The sequence below is a fragment of the Neodiprion pinetum genome, chromosome 6, assembly GCF_021155775.2.
Source record: "Neodiprion pinetum isolate iyNeoPine1 chromosome 6, iyNeoPine1.2, whole genome shotgun sequence".
Taxonomy (NCBI): Eukaryota; Metazoa; Arthropoda; class Insecta; order Hymenoptera; family Diprionidae; genus Neodiprion; species Neodiprion pinetum.
Window position 1 is genome coordinate 1,344,382 of NC_060237.1, and position 22,350 is coordinate 1,366,731.

The 22,350-nt window shown below is 46.3% G+C and overlaps 1 protein-coding gene across 8 annotated transcripts in view; it reads left to right on the top strand.

The window, feature by feature from the left end:
- Nucleotides 1-22,350, top strand: part of mam (mastermind) — a 131,358-nt gene that overhangs the window by 42,559 nt on the left and 66,449 nt on the right. For 4 of the 8 annotated variants that reach the window (XM_046632407.2, XM_046632408.2, XM_046632409.2 and 1 more), the window contains exon 2: nucleotides 11,615-11,689. The exons of the other annotated variants lie outside the window; for them this stretch is intronic. In XM_046632407.2, the coding sequence (XP_046488363.1) occupies nucleotides 11,615-11,689 (75 nt within the window). The remainder of the gene's footprint in view (nucleotides 1-11,614; nucleotides 11,690-22,350) is intronic. 8 annotated transcript variants of the gene reach the window in all.

Genomic DNA, 22,350 nt, shown 5'->3' on the forward strand with positions numbered 1-22,350 from the left:
CAGAACGTGGCGACACTTCGCGACGGTATTTGTATGTATATTTGTTTTTTATTTATTTATTTATTTTTTTTTTCGTGCAACTTATACCCGGGATCTTCCCTGTAATGGAATTCGTTCTACACGCACCGCGTCGAGCCGAGTCTGATTAAAATTTTAGTCACGTGAGGCTGGTAGCTGCTGAACGTATATTGTTCAAGGTGCGCGCGCTGTAACCAGGTAGGTAGGTATTTTATTATAATTAATCGAGTAAAGCCGAGCGAGTGGAACGTCGCATATCCTGTGGAGTGCTACGATGTAGAGGCGGAATCAAGTCCGTCCGTCTCAACGTGACGACGCTGTATTTTAATCAGTGGTGACGTATGATTAATAATTGATCGATCGTTGACGTCGAGCACGAGGCTGCGCGATACCTGTGAAATGTAGACGATAATGACGACGATGATGATGAAGATGATGTCGACGACGACGACGACGACGACCATATTGTATAGCAATACCACCGCATATTTGACTATATTCCTATCATCCTTGGGCGGTATTTCATGGATCCTTGATAATAACCTCTCACGGTTTCAGTTGTTGTTGTTGTTATTATTATACACAGGACGCGTCACGCGAAACTCAGCATTAGGAACACCGCCTTGCGATGATCGAAGGATCTCGGCAGGCAGTCTTATCCCGGCGTCATGCACTCCATGTACGCACAATGCGCTGCAGTCGCGATCCGTGGCGCTAGTGAAACCTGCATTTAAGCTAATAACAGTATTCCGTCAAAACCTGCATGCAGGGAGAATTAGCACCGGTCCGTCTCGACTTGGACAACGGTTGCGTACCTGAGTATGTACATATATATATATATACATGTATATATTCACGCCCGCGAATAAATATATATATATATAGTACAACGCCTGTGTCCGCATGCTGGAAGGGAGAGAAACAATGCGCCGTGTCAGGATTCTTCGCGTAATACAGAAAATTTCGTTATATTAACGAATGAGAGAAGGAAAATAAAAAAACCTGATCATTTATATTTTACGACGATGTGTCAGGTGTCAGTTGTCACATTATGTATACATATATTTTTCGGCTCTTTTTTTACCAATCGATTCTATTTGCTAATTTTCTTACGCTCCTCCGCAGAAATCGCGTGCCGTTCTGCGGCTTCGAGTAACTTCGAACAGTTTATATATGTATATATATATATATATGCGTGTGTGTGTGTGTATGTACATCATATTGTATACGCCTTTGCAAGGTTACGCGAGAGAACGTTATGCAACGTCAACTTTACAGTATCTGGGTCACGACATGTATCGCTGAAATATTACACACACACACACACACACACACACACACACACACACACACACACACACACATACACACATCTTTTAGACATAATACGTGACAAATTTCCTCATCCAAGTTCTAATAAAATGCCTCGATTCGAACTTTGGAACGTTTAATCGTATTGTACAATATATGGATCTAGGTAAATCGATTGAAAAAATGAATAAAAAATCGACAAATTTGTACATAAATTTGGTGAAAATTCTGCACATAGAATATGGCGAGACATGTATGTACATAGGCCGTAAAATATTCTTCTTTACCCTCTTTTCCGCTCGGCGGCGCTACGCCGCGTTTATAAATGCGAAATCGCGACGCTTAAACCCGTGACGGATTCTCTTCGGCACACGTGTCCTTATTAAACGCATACAAGCGTACATTGTTACACACACAGTTGTGGTGTGTATGTACATCACGGTTTTGCGCAAGACTTAATTTCACCAACGATGTAGAAGGAATTACGCGGTTGGTTGCTTGGTACGGGTACACTTGCATTCGCGAATCGTAAGTCAAAAAGCAAAAGAAAAGTCAGGATTGTTTCACTACGAGGAGAAGAGATCTAGGAGGAGGCGGACAGTCGTAAGTCGTGATTCGCTCGGCATATACCATAGGTGGATAAATTGAAGCCTCGTTCACCGCGAGCAGCGCGTGTCTCTGGGGTGTGACGGATCTGGTAACGGGACCTCATTCACAACTGTACAACAACGTGTATATACCCATTAAACTTGCGTAACATAGACAGAGAGTCAACACAAATTTACGTACCTACGTGTAACGCGTTGTAGAAGAAGAATTGCAGGACAATGTCGAGACCGGAAGTAACCGCGTCTACCTATCCGCAACAAGCCTGCCTGCGTGCATCCACGCATGCTCCGGTGTTTTAGGTTACACCGAGAAACTCATACGGTTTCGCAAATGCGTTCACGATGCGTAAAGTTTATTTTTACATTTTCTTTTTGTTTAATAATCGTGCGGCATAATATTGTATATGGTAAATTTTTTTAATTCTCGTTTTTTTTTCTCTTTGATATTATTATACACGAAATGTACACGTACTTGCGAAATATTTCCGCTCCAAGTCGTTGTTCAAACTTACGGAATCGGCATATGTGCAGTGTATAATATCGTCAAGCCTACAGCATATATTTATATATAAGGTATAATACCTCACCTGACGACAGTATCACGTCCTCCTCCTCCTCCTCCTTCAACTCGTGCAACAACAACCGGGTTTCTGCTGCTGCTGTTGCTGCGTATTTTGCACCATATATGTACACACACACACACACACACTATTTGTATAGCCGAGATATTGCGCGCTGTATTTTATGCGCATACTTCCGTGGGATGCGTTGGTGTAGGTATACGTGTACGGTCTGCGCATGCATAACGTAGCAACAACCGCCTCTCGCGCAATCCCGTCGACGTATATGGCAGAAAAATATATCGCCTATGGTATACTTGTACATAAATTCATATAGATGAATGTATGTTACTTATTTATACCTTCATTTATCCGTAGTATGAGACTGACGTCATATACTCAATTTTTTTCGTCGCGTCATCTCGACTCGCTGCCTTTTATTGTACCGTACGTAACTGCAGGCTGAATTATTTTCTCTCGTCGGATGAACCGCTCCACAGAGAAATGAACAATCGAATTTGTATTCGAATTCTGTTGAGCGCAAGAAAAAAAAAATAGCCGAAATCGAGCTAAACTTTGCAATGAACATAATAATATATATTGAAGGATTTTTTTAACTTCTGCGAAGAATCATATGTAATACTTGAAAATAAAAATATATAAATAAATAAAAAAACACTAAATAATAACGCTAATAACGAATACTTTGAGAAAATGTTTACGCAACTGTATTTCTTATTTTCTTATTTGACATCTTAAAGTCTGACGTGTGTGGACAGTGCAGCAGGACGACTATACGCAGAGGATTGTGCCGCAGCTGCAGCGGCGTGCGAAATAATCTGCGATATGTTACGTATGTATACATACACATACCTCGCGTGCGCAGGTGCAAACACCTGACGTTATCAGCGTCGTCGTCGCGCCACCGTAAAGGCATAACATAAAGCGTTTTATATTCGCGAACAAGACGTCGACGCATGTATGCATAGTGATTATTTTCATAATTTTCAAAGCCTTTTAATGCCACACGAGCATACGAGTCGAGCTTACGCGCGTAAGTAGCGCCTATAAAATACTCACGTAGGTATACCAGATGTATCCTGTAACGGCGTGCGCATATTTGTGCGAAGACCGATTGACGATAAGAGGGAAGCTCTTTGACCAGGGTTTTATCGCATTGCTGAAACGAGGAAGGAAACGCCTGCTGCCGCGAATTAAGAGAAACCGGAATTTAAGGGTGCCTGTTTCGTTCGGTCCGGTGGAAAAATTAGTCGGTTAAAAAAGAAATCTAGGTGACAGCAAGTTAAACGACATGAATTTATGTTACATTGCATGAATATTTAAAATTGTTTTCAATACTTGAGTTTCTTTATTCGCATTTACGGTTTTCAATTCTCTTGTACCCAACATAATACTACATTGAGAAGATATTGCTGCAAAGAAATGCAAGTTGACTAACTCGAGTTTCACCTTGTAAACCTCGTATTCTCTTTCATCCATCGTATTTTTCCCACTGTGCCGTACTCTTCGACCCTGCAGGCATCTTCGAAGAACACGAGCTTGATATCACGATTTTTTTAAATACGTTTAAACATCAGACCTAGCCGAGGATAAAAGGAGAATAGAGGTGGACTGCAGGGGAGTGAAGAAGATATCGTGCAGCTAATAGCCGCCGCCGCCCCGCGTTCGAGAAATGGCGGACGGTACTCCGAAGACTGCGGTAAGGAAAGGAACGACGAGCAGGTGAAGAGGTGCCAGGATCTCGTCGGCGCGGCGCAGGACGCGACCGACGGCAGACAGGACTGCCAGGATAATTGCGACGATCAGGAGCGCGGCGCATCGCCGAGGCACACTCGATCACTCCTCGATCCATTCGGGGCTGCCCCCTGTCCTCTCCTCTCCTCTTCACTCCTGGACGAGTCCTGCCTTCGTGGATCGACCGACTTGTCCGTATAACGTATATATCTGTGTGTAGCTAACGCGGATTCCAGAGCGATCGGACGAACCGTCGACCATCACCCGCAATTAGACGATCCCTGTAGGAGACCGTCGAGATGCCCGTTTGCCCGGGAATACCGCGTTGTTTCCCCCGCTTGATACCGGCAATTTAACTTTGCCGGGCTAATTATGTTCGCCTGTATAATTAGTCGACGAATCGACGAATCGATCGATTCCGAAAGGAGAACTATGTTGGAATTTGTTGGGTAGGTAATTGGATTTACCTTGTTTATTAAGGGTGTTTCGTTGTTAATATTTTACGTCATTCTTCTTCTTTTTTATTTTTTTCTTATTGCTTCTCTCACGTATCCGATGGCGTTACAAATTTATACCTATACGTCACGTGATGCGTGAAAAGTAACGTGTGCTCTTCCTGTACATACATCCTCTTCCCCTGCGGCAGCACAGAGTCTTCTCGTGTAAGGTACATCTACCGTAGAGTGTAATTCGCGTGACATTGATTGGGAAGCGAATTAACGTCGGCAAACTTCAACCAGGCTTGCTTTTGATGTGGGCAAAAAGATGGGACGAGTCTTTCGCGTTTTATAGCTGTCTGGAGAAAGAGCCACGGCGGATGAGTAAAGATAGGGTGAGGACGACGAGGAGAAGGGTTAGTTCCCGCGATATTAGAAATGAGATAATTAACAAATAAAATGAGTGGAAACGAAGGATGCCGCGCTAAATATTTTTCCATTACCGTGAATCAAATTATGTTTTACGTTTCTTAGTCGGCGAGCTTTTCCTTCGCTGTCGTTGCGGTCACCGGCCACTGTGCGTTACTGACGGATAAATCTTGCTCTGTATTTTGTTGTTGTATTTTAGTTACGTACGATAAAATGAAAATAAAAATAAAAAAGTGAACGAACCATGCGGGGAAAAAATACAGTGACGTGCGCATATTTATGTGCGTACTACAGCAGCCGTATATTTCATTCCTGAAAATGAACCATGAACCATGGATGCCGGTGCAGAGTGCAGCTGGTCTGATATTTTATCGTTGTAAATTGCTTTAAAATTATCGCTGAAGTGGACTGTGAATGACATAGGCTTCAAGGAAATACCTACGTTTTGGCAGACGAGCCATTTGTCTCCCAGTGATGGATGAAAATAGAGAGAAAAAAAAAAAATATATATATATAAAACGAAATTGGTTCGTATTTTTATTAGCGACGCAGCATTAAGCTCGCCAATTAACTATTTTTTACCGGCTCGATACTCTGTAGGTACACCTTTTATACATCCAATAGTTTTTCCAATGTAGTAAAACTTGATCAATTGTTTCATTCGTAAATTTTATTTTTACACAGCCGACAGAGAAGGATAGTGTGGATAAATGGTAACCGAATACACCGATAGAGGTATAAGCGACCGATTTGCACGAGGAAGAAATCGCGATGGCGTGATCTCGGGGGGCACGTATAGAAGAAGATAATCGGGCGTGCATGAGCGAACGAATGTGCAACCTATGTGGTAAATAAAATTAATGAAATTAGCTTATCTCGCGTCGTCTAGCGCCCCGGTCGTTAACCAGCCAGCCGCCTCGCTCTTGGACGAATTTGCATAATTCACCCATCTCGTTCATTCTCTCTCTCTCTCTCTCTCTCTCTCTCTCTCTCTCTCTCTCGGCGAGGATTCTAATCGACCTCAAGATCCCACGCTATCGGCTAGGGAAATCGATGCAGCCGTTCGCTCGCTTCAATCGCCAATAAGACAATTCGCCGCTGCGCCCTCCATCTCTTCCTCGATCACTTCTCGTTGTTAATCTTGCACTATAATCTGCCTGCATACCTGCACCTACCTTCGAACTTTTACCTTATACAACCAACTGCCTATTTGTACAGTCGAACGATCACTCGGTAGCTGCACCTGCAGACCAGGAATACGATATTCACAAAATGAGGAAACGGAAGATTTAGAAAAGAGAAGTTTTACGGAGGTTTAATTCTTTTCGGCAATGTATCGAAAATCGGTTGGGGAAATGTATCAAAAAATTTAAAAAAAAAAAAACAGTATTCCAGAATCAATTTATCATTGGAAATATGAACCATTCTTCGATTCTGTTTACGAATTGGATAGAAACGAAGAAGCTATACCATCTTTGAGGAAATTCATACTCGATCAAGTCGGCCTATTGTCAACACTCACCGAGTCACGACGAATCTCCAAAGGGAAGAAGAATCGAGAAAGAGTCAATTGTATGGAGTGTAGAGGAAACGACAACGGGTAGAACAATGGTCTAGAAATTTCCTGGTTGTCGGTGTCGAATTGGAAAGCCGAAAGTAGACATGATCGGCACAAGAGCGAACAGCGGCGGCCGTAATATAACGCCTCGTCGTCATTCAAGCAGCGTTTCCGCGGAAAGTAATAGCTGTGCGTGGTAGCGACAATGAGGCGGCGACCCGCTAAAAAGAGGCTTACGAAAATGCAGATCGAGGTGTGTGTGTCTGTGCCTGCATGTAACGTTGGATGGACGGTAAATGGGAACGTTAGCTGTGCAGCGATAGGAACGTTGGGAATTCGAGAGCGGAAGAGAGGAGAGGAGAGGAGAGGAGAGGAGAGGAGCCTCTCTCTTTTGCGGAGCGCACTTGCGGCTTGGGGTGAGGCAAACCCGGAAGTGTCGATGCGGAGTGACGCGAGTTCGACGCTCGGTGCCTCGGAGAAATTTCAATCTCACGTGCAGACCGCGTCTGGAAACGCGCCCAGCCTCCCTTTCATCTTATGCGTTCTCCTTTCCACCCGCGGATCTTAAATTCCTATATATTATATATATGTACGTATAACAGGGTGGCCCTTGTGTGAGATCAGAAAATCGAAAAAAGAAAAAAATTCATGACTAAGCCTGTCAGATCCGTTCCAAACGGTGGAAAAAAAAATTGCTTAATTTTTCAGATTTTTATTTCATTCTCCCAGTCTCCCTGTTTAAGCGGGAAATTTCAAATTATTCAAAAATGTCCTCACTAGCTCTATTTTGTACTGAATTTTATTTCAAGATTATTCGTAGGCAAAAAGATTCAGATTCTCGAATATACAGTGCCGACTAAATAAATACTAATGTTTCGATTAAAAATTTTTATTTTTTTTTTTCTTCAGATTATGTCCGATTGACGAGGCGAGTTTTTTTTCTCACTGAATATTTGAGAGTATCGATTTTTTTGCATACGAATAATGTTGAAATAAAATTTAGTATAAAATATAGTGTATGAGGATATTTTTGAATAATTTAAAACTTCTTGCTTAAACAGGGAAACTGGGAGAATTATATAAAAATTGGAAAAAATTGAGGGAAGTTTTTTTTCACCATTCGGAATTGATTTGACAGGCTTCATCGTGATTTTTTCTTCCTTGACCCTCTGTAAGGTCTACCCTTATGTATAACCTACCGCAAGTTTTCAGATACTCGGCAAGGCAAAGGTGGTCATTGTGGCGAGCCCACCTGCGCTGACAATGCGTCTCGAGAAAGCCGCCATACAAGCGGCACAACACAGCGGACGAAACAATTCTCCCTGATTAGAACCGCGCCACGACGTAACCGCGACGTCCGTAACTGCGGTTATTATACGACAGGTTGAACCTACATTATGTTTTAGAGAAGTCATTCCTCGCCCCCGTCATGGATCGAGGAGGACTTCTCGTGCTGCTGGTGCATTTTCACTGAGCGGTTTGTTGCTTGTCATCGGGAAGATTGGAACCAGAGAATAATTGGCAAATTTCACTTTACGATTGTCATGTAAAATTCAACAGCTTGCCACTGAAAAAGCATCGCTTGAGAAAAAGGCTCGCGAGTTTTAGCCTCACGTTTAAGATCCAAATTCAGAGAAGAAAGGATGCTGTCATAATCATTCTGAAAGTGAAAAGTTCAGTTTTCAACAGCCAGTTCAAATCGGCCTTCTTGTCGAAAGTTGTTTCTGAATTAGTTGCGAAAATGTAAATTGTTTTGGCCCGCTAACAACTCGAGAATCGACGAATCGATTCAGACAAAACTTAGTCCATCGGTTCGGCTTCATTTAACTTAGAACTGGGGAGATTTTAAGCAAGAATCCCGAGTTCTTTTCCAAAATAGCGGAAAGTTCCGGGACTGGTCCTTTTGGTAGGCCATTCGATTTTTCTCAATGTCCCAACCATCGATCGACGAGATGAAGGATATATCTGTCGAATCACAAGCGTACAGGGTGACACCGGGTTGTCCTTCAATGGCTGACGATCCGGGTTCGCAATCAAGTTGCAACCAACAATTAGCCACAGCCATTAAGGCGCTTATGACGCCGCGCCCCGGGTTCGGTTCCTCCTGCTCCAAGGCGACGTGGAGAAAGTTGAATCGCGCAATCCCCTAAGGAGCAGGTGCGCTAACGTATATATCCTACCGGCAGCACGAGTATCTGCCTATTACCTGGCGTCGACAATGGAAACTTTGTTACCCAGCTGCGGAGTGCACAGTTTATTTGACAAGGAAGTGCTGCCGCTGCGGAGAGAAGAAATACGCCGATACGATTTTTTGGTCGTCTTACCTCTGCAAGGTACAAGGTACTTTTATACCAGAGCATGGTGAAAGGCGCCCGCCTCTTAAGACGGTTATTAGAGACGGTCTATTTCTATTTTTAAACAACCATTATACAATACAGGACGCAGTGAAATTAGTTCGAGTACCCTGCATAAGAGGACATAGATATTTCAATATTATGTTACAGGTAGGTTTCCCGGTCTTGGGGGATTTTTGTCGACGTTTACGTAAGGTTGCCGTAAAAAAATAAGACGAAACCACGCGATTGAGGAATAACGCTTCTCATTCTGTTTCACTCGGCGCTGCAATTCCGCGATATCGATTCAACGCGCGAATACCGTACACACCGTTATGGACATGGATGTGTCGACGCACTGTGGCTGTGGCCTCTTCAATCTCCGGATGTGACGCTTGTGCATTAACGATTCGAACGATGCAACTCCTGATTCGGCTTGCGTCGGTTATACGCAAGTGCGAATCACAGTCGAACGATGCCGGCGATTTTTGACCCCGAATCGCGGCCTCGTGCTACCGAAAATCTAAAATTGACTCTGACGATCAGTCGTTTGGACACCGTGTGATGTATGGAAAATCGAAGACGAAAGTATTAACGTCTTTTGGAAGCGATATTTCAAGTCGGGAGTCGTTTTTGCTTGATTTTTTTGATTTTTTTTCTACAGGAAGAAAAAAGTTGAGGTATTTATTTCAGATCTGAGTCTTGTTCTTCGGATGCTGCTTGATAAAATTGTCGATTTATTTGTTAGCTGTAAAACTTTACAGACATGGACCCCGATTCGGGTGGTAATGGAGAGCGAGTTCAGCGAGTTGTTGACAAGCTCTTGTGACACGACCGTTTCCATTCTATTGTATGCTAATGCCGGTGGGTATGTTATTACAGAGAATCTCTGTAAGCGATAGCCAACCTTGCTTACAGCCTACTTACGATAATCAAAAGGACAACGAAAAAAAAATTGATGCAATAAAAACGGCTCAGAGTGCAAGCGAATAAGCTCAGAGTTTAATCGACTCGCGGTATTTGAAAAAATTTTATGATTGCGCGCAAGCCTCGTCTCAAGATTACCTTTATTCCCGGCTCGGAGTATCGGTATTACAACTTTGCCGATTACGTAACTCGTTACCTTTGACACCGGATCCGATTTTCCGCTCAGAAAGATCGTCAATGGACCGATAACTGCACGGCTTAACTGGGAAATGGTGAAAACGACAGACAACCGTACTCCTCACGCGGTTAACGCAACACGTAGCTAGTTTCAGAGCGAAGATCCAGCCGCAGTTGGAGACGGAAAATCCATCGAATCAACATATTACGAGGCTCTTACGCCCCCTGGTATAACGTCAGGGTGCCGACGTCGCGACGCCTTCGGTAAAAATCCCTCTCGCAAGTCGATCCTCGATACGTAGTAAATCGCTTTTCTTCCGATCGGCGACATTGCGGCAGCCAGCAACGGTTAAATCGGTTCATATATAGCTATACTGTATAACAGCACGTACCATCTGCAATGGAGTGAAAATTACCTCGGGATAATTTGAAAGCGTAACGGAAAAATTTATGGGCTAGTTTTTACTACTCTCATGTTCTACGACAAGAAACGTCCTCGGTCGATTTCCCCTCTTAAACGGTTTTCCTTCCTCATTATCCGAACTGGTCAAAGTTCGCTGTAAAACTGCCGGCCGGACGGCAAAAGTCGATATTATTACACCTACCTTTACGGTGTAGCCTCGAATATGATCCTACTTGGACAAGTTGACGGTGCAATTAGCCTCTCGCCAACCCCCCCGCAGTGGCGGCGGCGACTCAACTTTTCAACGACGCCCGTCGTACAAATTCAATGGTTGCCGTTCGTTCGATCAACAAGTGGCACGCTGCAGTTGCGGCATCCCGGTTCAAATGACGCTTATACGCGAAGGCGGCTTCTTCGGGCGGGGGCGTGCAACGCTCTGCACTCGTTGATGAATTAATTGCGTCACTTCCACCCCGGCGCATCCTGAACTCTTGCGTCAAACGTCCCCGCTTACGTCACGGCTCCACCACCAGAGGCTAGCGAATCCTTAATTTTCTTCTTTGACGTCACGTTCTGCGTATATACGTAGGTAACGTGGAGGGACGGAGAGTTTTAAACCATTTTAAGGGCTCCTTTTTTCTTCAATTGTTTACACTCTGGTATCGATAAATATTGTATTATACGTGCACGCCGTATGCCGTATGCCGTACTCCTCTTTATTCGTCGCGATCTTCTCTGCTGGTCAACGTAATTATTATTTCCTTCATTTTGTTTTTGTGCTGCGCTATCTTTACTCCGCGACGTTGATCGTTCGGTCAATTGTTGTTCGAAGTCACGATCGAGACTCGGGCGAACGGCTACCAATTACTAATTGACGATTATCTCTAAGGAATCTCTTCGTTATAGCTTCCGTTACATTCTCTTTAACCGCCATGCTATGCTGCAGATATTGTTACAGCTTTACTCGTTTCCGTTCACCGTAATGTACAGGTAGTTAAGAGACTCCAGGATGAAGAAATAAAAATGTAAAATTACTATCGAAATCCCTCTTAAAAATTGACCGTTCATTAAAATTCGTCTTCTTTATTTCCGTTCCAGGTAAGTCGTCATCAGAAAGTTGGCATGTTTGTTCACGATGCAGGAAAACAACGCGAAGAATGGAATTGTTCACAGGTAAGTTTAGCCGTCTCTCGTTAAGCGTCGGAATCAAATTTCCTGCTCTCTTCATTTCGAGCAGAAGACACGAAAAGCACACAAAAGCTCGGTTGGCTGGGCTTCTTCACTCCCGGAGCAGAAACTCGTAGCGAGTACCGGTATAAATTGCAGAGGTCACGTTTTAGACAAGACCGAAGACGGACATTGCCGCGGGGGGAGGGGAAACGGGAATAAATTCCCGCGACCGATCTTCCCGGGTTACCGTAGTAAATCCCGCATGCGGTATGATATTTTTCCCTACCGCGGGTTGTCCCATCCATACAGCGGCTCGTTATAAACGCGTAATTGGACAACGCCGACGACACGCACGCTGCCTCTACAGTGTACATGCCCTGCACCACCATGACTGGCCATGGCGTCGCGTCGTTTTGTTGTGTAGGCGATACGAGCACCGTGTGTGTACAACCTACCGCCTGTAGCAGCCTCTGTCCATATTCCGTACCTTATACCTACCAGTCGTGTCGTACGCGTCGAGGTTCGCGCGTTCAACTAGCTCCCGATGGTGGTAATAGGTAGGTACGTTGGCGTATTCCCCGGTAATATACAACTCCCGTGTATAACACACAACCCACGGTGGTGGACGACGCGTGATTTATTTACACCGACGGTTGAGTTGTGTCGGTGATACTGCCACAGATGCTGCTACCACGGTCTCTTTCCAACATCAGCAACAACAGCAACACTAGCAATGATCCATGCGCGGCGAAAAATTTCCGCTTTGTTCCGCGGTCTCGCTGCCGCCGTGAAATCATTCTCGACAATTGGGATAATCCGTCGTTGAAAGTTTTGGGACGATCTTGCGGAGCGCAATGAGACGGGACGTGTGTACCCTGCGGAACAATGCTCAAGACGCTTTAGTTGTCGGGAGAAACGATCGTCCCTTTTGATATCATCGCGGGGACGACGAGGTCGAGGTTTGCAATTTAGTAAAAGCTGCAAGATAACGCGTAGCCGGAGACTTAGCCGTATGGCAATCAGAGATCAAAGCAAGCAGCGTCATCTGGTCCGGGATAAGAGCGATCCATGCAGGGACCTCGAATCTTCAAGGTTTATCCTCGACTCAACGGTATTATGCCGCTGGAGCCAGCGAGGATTAGAGATTTTGCGCAAAAATTGGCAGTTTTGCAGTAATCTTACAATGGAGGGGGAGGGAGCCCGCGAGCTTTTAACGAAAAGCTTTCCTTGTACGGGTAACAACGACGAGGAGGACGAGGCGCGAAGGGTGTGATACGTTCAAGTATCGACGTGGGCACGGTTCGCATCGATTTGACGGTTCGTGGCTCCCGCGCCTTCTCTCTGTTTGTACTTTCAATTCTCTTAGTCAGCTTGCGACATCGAGTCACGCGATTCCCGACGGACGGTCACACTGCATATGGGGTTCGAGTTGGAACAAGTGTCACGTTTCCGACTGCCTGTAGGTAAATGTCTACCGGTTTTACGCAACTTTTACGTACCTACCAAACTCCCGGCCCGTCGGTGGCCTCGGTGTGGGTATAAAGAGGCCTGTTCGGTAACTGGGTGGGTCGAGACCCCGGACTAACATAATCATCCTCCAAACCGACTCCCACATCCCTCGACCCTTCTTCGACGTAGCTTTCTCTCCGCAAACTTCTACCTTCTGACAATTTATAGGCGTACAGACAAACGCGTGCAGTGCACCTTGAAAGGCGAACTTGTACGAGCGGTTGGAGGTTGATAATATAAACCAACCGTCACCTCTTGGAGAGGATGCGTTGATTCCATCTTCGGTCGTAGGTCTCGCGCTCGTCGTCATCGTTCAAACTGAACCGTACGGAATCACAAAGTTTTCATTCGATAACGTAACGATTCTTTTTACGAATCCGTGGATGATCAATGTTTCCGATAACGTGAAACAAACTGACAAAGTTCGCCAAACTGAACTCACGCTGGTCCCCTCAAATTGGATTTGCGCGTTTGAAAATGGGAAAAGGCATCGCGTCGCGAGAGCTTCTGCTTTCGATTACTCCATCACTTGCCGTTGGCAATTCCTGTTACAGGGTGCCGGAATTGGGTTATAAATTGATTTACGGAGAGGAAACAGACCGTTAGCCCTGCATAATTATAATCAGGATCAGGGTGGATGGTTCGTCGATACACACCTACCTATATACATCGTCAAACCTAGGAAGCTGCAGGGCGGAATTGGCTGACGGAATAGGCGATGTCAGGGGTGCCCTCGTCGCTCGACGAATCTTTCGTCACCCCGTTTTTCACGCGAATCCACCCTCATCCACACCCGAGGAACGAACGAACGAAGCCTCGGCATGCTCTTCAGACAACCCCGGTCGAGGGGTTCGGAGGAGGTTACTTCCGAATAGAGTATTGATTCGGTATAAAAGCTTATGTAAACCGGGACTGCAGCTTTACCCGAAATGTCCCGCGCACACGCGACACGCTACGTCTCACCCAACGTCCGACGCTTATTGTCCGTCCGTCCGCCCTTCGTTCCCCTTCATTTTCCCCGCAAGCTCGTGCCGTCACGCACGTGGCTCGGACCTCGAGAGCTTTGAAGCGACGCCGTAAGGACCGTGCAAAGACGTTCCGTGATCGCGAGGCGAAGAGAAGACGGAGGGACGCTTACCGCTCGAAATCCTGACTTTAAAAAAATATCAGAAGCGCTCCGGGTCTTTGCTTATACAATCCTTACTACCCCGGGTCGAGCACTCCGAGGCACTTTGGGGTCCAAACGCGATTACCAACTTTCCGATACTCTTTTCTGGCCAAGGGTCGTCGGGGTGGAGAAGAGGAGAGCACCGGGGGTGCGGGACGGCCGATTGGAGTGGATGGCGAGCGAATATCGCTGCCTTATGTCCGACGCACATGCCCGACCCGAGGAAAAGGTCAACGGTGAAAACACACGAATATCTCCGCTCCGTCAGCTCGACGACCCTCGGCGATGTTTCAAAGTCTAATTTTTTCCTGCACTTAATTTTCCGATTCCTTTTTTTTTCCTGCCCGTCCGGTCCAATCACGTGACACATCGATTCGCACCCTGCGTCTCGTGCAGACCGACGTAACGAACGTCGCCTCGGTGGAAAAGGGTCCTCGACTCTGCACGGCATTCTAACGTTTTGCCGCAGACCTCGCAGGCGTCGGAATACGGAAGGAATATCCCGGGTTAGAAAGAGGATATCCCAGGCTCGGTGGGGAGAAGCAGGCAATCTGTCCGCTAAGCCGCTCCTTATTACCTCGCCGCCATTGCCACCTTTGCCGGGGTCTACGCCATCCCCGAAAGCCCCGCGAAAATATCTTACCTCTGTATCTCCCAGGATATCCCTGAGAATATCCTCTTAACGCGGTTCCTACCCCGGTTCCTCGGTGTAAATATATGTATATCTATGTATGTAGATATATATGTATATGTACGTACATGCGTGTAGGTACATATATATTCAAACCCCGAGCTCCAACGCCTTAGCGATATGGTGTGGAACGCAAATGTGGATGTATAACATCTTTCTTCGTTTTCTTTTTTCTCGACGGTATGGGAGCTTTTTTTCTTGCTACACTTGGTCAACTTTTCCATTATCTTTTTTGAGCGAAAGTACGAGCGAGGAGGAGACGCAGAGGGAGAGAGAGAGAGTAAAGTGAAACATAGGAAAGAGCTGTTTCGATGTTTCAAACATATCAATATTCTTGACGGAATGAAACCGGACAAAATATGCCATTCAGTTGGGTTCGCGTTGACTCGGTAATCGGAGTATCCTTCCTGACTTCATCGTCGTTTCTTGAACGGAAAGACAGTATCATTACAGTCTTGAAAATCAGGAAAAGTTAAGGGGTCAGCCTGAAAAATTATAGACAAGTAGTACTCCTTTCAATCAGTGTACCTGCACTGGGTATTTTTTTTTTTCTTAATAAATGCAAAAGTACTCTTGAATAAAAACAAAGAGCAGGTATATTCTAAAGAGTCTTTGGCACCGTTTTCAACAATCGACACATACGCGCACGCATCATGTTCGCTGATCAGTTCTTGAGTTTCGCGTAAAAAAAAAATAAAAATTGAGTAAACGAGGACAAATGCCGAAAATCTGTAACACTGTGAGAGAAGAAAATTCGAAAAAATGGAAACGAACGAGTTAGAAAAGAAACTAACTCCGTAATGATTACGAAACGCTTTGATCGTTGTCGCAGCTAGAATGAGCTGAGCCAAAACTGCACAGTGCATCCACAACGGGCGAGGTTTAATCCGTGTTTGAGATTATAAAACGGACCCGGGACTCTGGTGAAAGATTGGGCGGGCGATAAAGCGTGCTCGACACGGCGTAAAACACGTGTTACTCTCGCCTTTCCTTGTCCGATACGGTGCAGGACCTGCAGGCAGGTTGGCTCGGCTGCAGGCGCTCGGAGATGCCGGTGCATGGAGGAGGACTCCTTATACTTCGAGGCGCAGCGCCGCTGTCCGCCTCTTTTATTAACCACTCGTTGAACACCGGATGATCCCTACTACTGCTGCTCCTCCTCGTCGTCGTCGTCGTCGTCGTCGTCGTCGTCGTCTATCTAGGTAATGCATAAGTACACCGTTCTCTTGTATCGTTATGCACATAGCTCACGTTGGGATCTCGTTGCCTCGGTATCCGCATCGCGTTGTATCGTGCACAGGGTGTGCAAAAACATCGTGCGAGGATTAACCGGCGACAATTGTAGATGCTAATTGCGGCTAGTCTCGAGGATCAGTTAAGGATGTGTCGTAGAATGCACCGGCCACTGGAGAAACACAGATTTCGAAGCTATGCGAACAGAAGTCAGGCGTCGTAAGTTTTGTAGCAAGAGAAACCTGGATAACAATTAATGGCCGAGCCGCCATGTCGTAGGTTGAAGACCAGAATCTTGTACTCTTCAGGTGGTAATTCGGTGCCTTAATGGAAATTATTGATTGCACGATTATCGATTGTTATCTGAAAACCCGGATGGGAGTGAAAATTTAGTGAGAATAGAAAACAGAAGGGGTGCAGTATCTGATTTTCAGAAATGCGAAATACGGTTCATAGAGTTTCAAAATCAGAAGGTTAAAGTATACAGGGCCGAAATATAGAATCGACTGAATTTTTGGCTTCGTATATTCTTGCTCGTTCAACATCTCGAACCCATGCAGCTGTTCTATCATTTTCGGAGTTTGAAACTCTCGCAGAAGAGCGAGTTAAGTGAAAAATTTGCGCTCCTTTAATTTTGAAAAGTTGGAAAAAGCGGCAAATTTTAATCGCTTTCAGAAGATGTGCGTTTGTGGGCAAGGATTCTTACAGTGCGTAAATACGGCACTCGCAGTGAAAGAGATCTTCGTTAGCGCGGGTTTTTTTCATTAATTTATTACGAGAATGGCGTACGAGAGACTCGTTTTTTCCCTCTAAAGATATTTTGCGAGTAGCTAAACACCTTGCAATTTACCGCCGGAGTCTTTTTTTCAATCAGAAATCGCCAGTTCAGAACCGTCGCTTCTGCAGCGAGTCGTCGATTTTGGAGATCGTCCTTCGGCCGAATTTCCATCGGATATTTCTCTTCTATTTTTCCCTCTCGCGATTTTTTGCTCAAATTTTTCGAACTTGACGGAGTCCTCGTATCAATTCTTGCCCACTTCTGCAGTCCGGAAGCTTGTCGACTCTGAAACTAGCCTCCTCGGCTTCGATGACAAATACTCGCGCGCTTCTTCGCCGCTTGGGTTGTGCTTTTTTTTCTTTATCTTCATTCTTCCCCTGTCAGCGATAAGAATGCTTGGGATTGCAGTGATTTACTTTTTTCACTTCGCGAACTACTTGCAGCCTCACAATCAGTCTTAAGATATAACTTACCAATCAGTCGCAAGGATGACTTTTGGAGGATGGAAAAAATAAAGAAATGGATTAATAAAGAAATAGCATCGGAAAAGGATTTCAAAAAGGTGACGCATCCGGTTTGAATTTTTCAAAGACTCTAACCGAAATATCTCGAAAACTGTACAAGTTAGGAAGCTGTTCTTGGTTTCATTGTATAGATAGTCAAATGGTCCCTAGCAAATATCGTGACTACTTTCGTGACATTATTTGCATCAGCTTAGAACACGGGTGAGATTTGGTTAAAGTTTTTGAAAAATTCAAACCGGATGCGGCATCCTTTAGAATTTTGCTACCAGTTCCGGTTTCACCAGGCTTCGTTTGAGGCTAGGACCTAACTTTTCGAAGGGTACGTAAGAAAAAAAAAGGTGGAAATAAAACCTCACTACGATTGTTTTCATCAGCGGGCAGGATTGAACAGTTTGAATGGTCGAGAATGAAATTGCACATCGCAGGTAGGTAAAGTTGCACGTATAAAGAATTCGGAATTATACGTCTGCCCGATAACGGAATGTTACGTTCGTGGATATTAATTCCCGTGACTTGGCATTACACATTCGCGTGTAAACGAATAATTCGTGCACGCGAAGGTGAATCCCGTCACACCGGCGATGCGCCGACGGCTTTCAGCCCAGATCGCGCATCTCGGCGCTTGCGCCGTTTTCGACGCTCGATCCTCGCCATTGAAATCCCGCCAGCCATAATATTCCGGTGGAGCGAAAGCAACGCAGGAGGGCGCGGGCTGGTCGGAGGTCGGAAATCGAGCCCCGAATCCGAAAGTCAAGAGACCGAGTGCCTGCCGTTCGATCTGCAGGCGATTCGACTTGGCGCGGCGCTCCGCCGACGCTGGAAGAAGACACCTGAGGGCGGGTGGCGGCACTCGAGTCGAGTCGCTTCCTCATCTAGGGGGAAGTCTTCCGGCCGACTATAGAGATTCGGGTGTTACGTAGTCGGCCGATCGATATCCCGGGAGGGCAAATAGTAAACAGCCGGTTGGTCAGGACGCCACTGCAGGAGGATCCGGGGAAGGGGATGACGACGCTCCGGGGGACTCGACGACGGCCACGACGGACGACGGCTGCGTCGGGAAACCCGCATGCGGATCCTCTCGAGCGCCTATTCGTTGGGTGAACCTGCGAGAGGCAGTGGAACCCCGATCCAACACCGCGGGACTTTATTTACGCCGATGATTATTGCAGAGTTGAAAAGGTAACGCGAGCGCCGCGGAAGTCGCTGGTGTTTAACTTCTCTTCCAACACACTGCAACGCCCTAAAGTATTTTAATAATTGATTAATCACGGCACGTGCTCGCGGAGAGGTTTGTTTTTCGATCGAATACTTGAAGGGGAATTGACTTTTCTGCCTGTCAACTGCGGCGATGAGATTGATCTTTGGGAAATAAGTTTGTAAGATTTGAGGAAGAGGATTAAGAACACTTGGCGGATCGATTCGTTTGTTGTTAGAGATTGAAATTTTTTACCCTTTCGATCGGGTTCACCTTCGTAACGTTTCCTGTTTGACACGATCGTTTCGGATTTGAAAATTTTTACAAATGTGAATTGGGAACAAAGTCTGGCGAGCGTCAGCGACGAAAATCCCCCGTCGAGGAGGCGGAAAAATTGGCCGTAGACTTGTGTCGCTATTCGTGATTATAGAACAAAGCGAGAGCGGATCTATACGGCGGCGTGAATGAAGAAGCGGGAGAGTCGTGTTGGTGGTCGAGAAACGAGGCCCTGGGGCGGGGGCGAGGGGCGGGGGTGGCCCTGTGAAATATATTCCCGTCATCCTCCCGGTGTAAGAGGGCATCCCCCGCCTACCCCGGTGCCGCGGTGTTCCTCGCAGAAGCGGCCACCGCGTCGATCACCGAGGTTGAAGAAGGATGGAAGAAAGAAGGGAGGAGGAGGAATCGGCAAGGGAAGAGAGGATAATCTTGGCGCATTTGCGGACGGAGAGTGTACGTCGCGCCGAGGGCTAGAAAATCAGCCGGAGGAGAAAAAGAGAGAGAGAGAGAGAGAGAGAGAGAGAGAGAGAGAGAGAGAGAGAGAGAGAGAGAGAGAGAGAGAGAGTATGGGTTTGTGTAGGTGAGGCCATAAACTCGCGCCTACACATGCGGAGGCGACTCTCGCAGCTGGGAGAGACAGAGAGAAGGACGAAAAGCGAGAAAACAGGGAAACCTGGCGGAGGAATGGTGGGGGGGGTGGAATGTCGAGCCGCGATGGGGAAGCGAGGAGAGGCTTAACAGCAAGCCCGATACCCGCGCTCGACGGAGAGGGCGGGAGAGAGAGAGAGGAGAAAGGAGAGAGGGAAAGGGGGAGAGGGAAGGAGGAGCGCGCTTGCCAGCCGACGAAGACGTTCCCACCGGGTGATCCACCGGACGGCGGGGCGACGCGCGCGACCCTGGATGCTGGAGCGGCACCATGAAATAAGTCAGGTCAAGCCGGCGGCCGCATGGCAGCATTCCCTTGCCCTCCCTCTCTCTCTCTATCTCCCTCTTCATCTTCTCCGACTTTTATCCTCTTTTATTTTTCCCGGTTGCGTTCAACTCGCGCGTTGGAAAAAAGCCCGATATCTCAAATCCCGCACCCCTCGAACACTGTACCGCTCCGCGCGCCTTACACCAGCTGTATACCATAACCCGCAGCTCGGGAACGACGTTCGGGGTTAACCACCGAAGAAGTGGTGAATTTTAAACGGAATGCGCGGGTCCTCCTACCAACTTCTTCATCTTGAACCTCGTCCTCATCCTCATCCCAATTCTATGCTTCTTCTTCTTCACTCTTTACTTTGTTCAAAGATTAAACAAAGGAACTTGAAGGGCTTCTGGAGCCGCGAAGATGTTCTCTCCCCTCGTTCGGATATCGCGCCTTTTCCTTCCGCGAGCCAGTCTCAGTATGCGGCGGTGATCTCAGCTCGGCTCTCTCGTTTTACCTCAAGAGTAAACAGAGACTCACTCCTACGCCAATGCGAGTTGCAGGATGAAGCGGAGGGAATGCGAGACGCGACGTGTCCAGCGGTTCTCATTCTCGGTCGTTGTTGCGCCTCGTAGCCGAGGGCGCGAAGAAGAAAACTCGGCGTCGCGACGCTCGTTCACCCTCGCGCGATGTTACGTGTATACAAACGCTCCGCACACGAGTGTTTCCGCCCCCAACCCCAGTTTCTCGTCCTACTCCGCTTGGCCTGCTAGTCACTTCCAGTTAATATCTGCGCCCCCGTCGCGGACTCTTACTCCTCGTTTCCTTCTTACCGCGAGCTTTTCTCTCCCTCCCCAACGCCAACCTCACCCCCGCCCCCCTCTACTCTCCCTTACCCCTCGCCCTGCCGTCCCTGCCGGTCTATATCTCGCCTATCGCCGCACCTCCGCTTAATAATACACGCCAGACGGCCTCCAACCAGGATCAGCATCGGTTCAAGCAGCCGCCGCAGCGGCAAGAAGAACCGCCATCAGCAACGGCAGAGGCAGCACCGGGATACCGTACCAGTTTATTGATCTTCTTTCTCCACCTCGACGTGTTTCAACCCGAATTTTCCACCATTTTATACTACGGCCCACCCGTTGAGCCACTCTGGAACAACGTGCGACATCCCTTCTCGATCTATACGGCTCTCTCTCTCTCTCTCTCTCTCCTCTGTCATGTGTACAAACAACCTCAATCGGACGGCCTATTAATTTTCTGCTCCCGTAGGATCGCGCGGTATTACACTGATCGTGCACCCTCGCGAACTCGCTTCGCGCTATAATGAATATAATAGGCTTCTTTTTTCGCACATTATCTGCCTGCCTTACACGACGTGCGTTGCTGCTGTTGTTCTTTTCGCATTGGAAAAGTTTCTATTCCTCAGTTTGCAAAGCTTCTCAAATTTTGGATTGTTGTACAGGGCATGACGATCACCCGAATCGATACCTTTGACTCCTATTCTCAACGTTACGTGTTTGACAAAATTTTAAAGACATCACGTGGTTGTAGGTCCCGTTGCGATAATGTACTCATATCATAGCCTGATGTATGCACTGTGATATACGGTATTGTTTCGACAGTTTATTTGTTTTTTTTTTTTCTTACGAAAAATCTTATCACCTACGATAACTAATGTATACCGAGGTTAGTTTCCTATCCGGCGTTAAATTTGCTTCTCGTTGTTATACCAAGTACTTACATATGTGCACACGCATTACGACCTATGAATATGTACAATGTATAATATTGTTTCAGGAATGTTTAAACGTTCTTTGAAACTACGATATGACATTATATTATACCGAAAGCGATTTCAACCGAAATGTACGGCTGCGATTGAAAACAGTTTTCTTCTTCCTCCTCGATTCGTCAGCATTGAGACGTCGAAAAGAATCACAAAGAAATTATCGCCTATCCATTCCGTGAACGTATAATGATATTCAAAAGCAGGAAGACCGACAACTTCACACAGTGTATAAACTTTTCAACTTACGATTATACATCGCGTAGGTCTCTTCCGCAGCATCTACAAACCTGTATAAAGGTAAAGATGAAGAAATACTCTGTGCATAAATTACTCGAATAAGGTAAATCACGCATTTATCGTGTACGCACATTCGATACTTGAGTAACCTACCGTTCATCCTAAACGTGCATCCTACATGTTTTTCGCTAACAGCGTCGTCGTTGCCCGCTTGTGCGAATAAGCCGGGAAACTAGAAGTGTACGTGGTCGAAGCTCGGCACTGCAGAGGTGAGGTCGAAGGCGGACATGGATAAGGGCAGAGGTGGCTGCCAGTGACGTAGATAGTTCGTTAAAAGCGTAGGTGCTATCC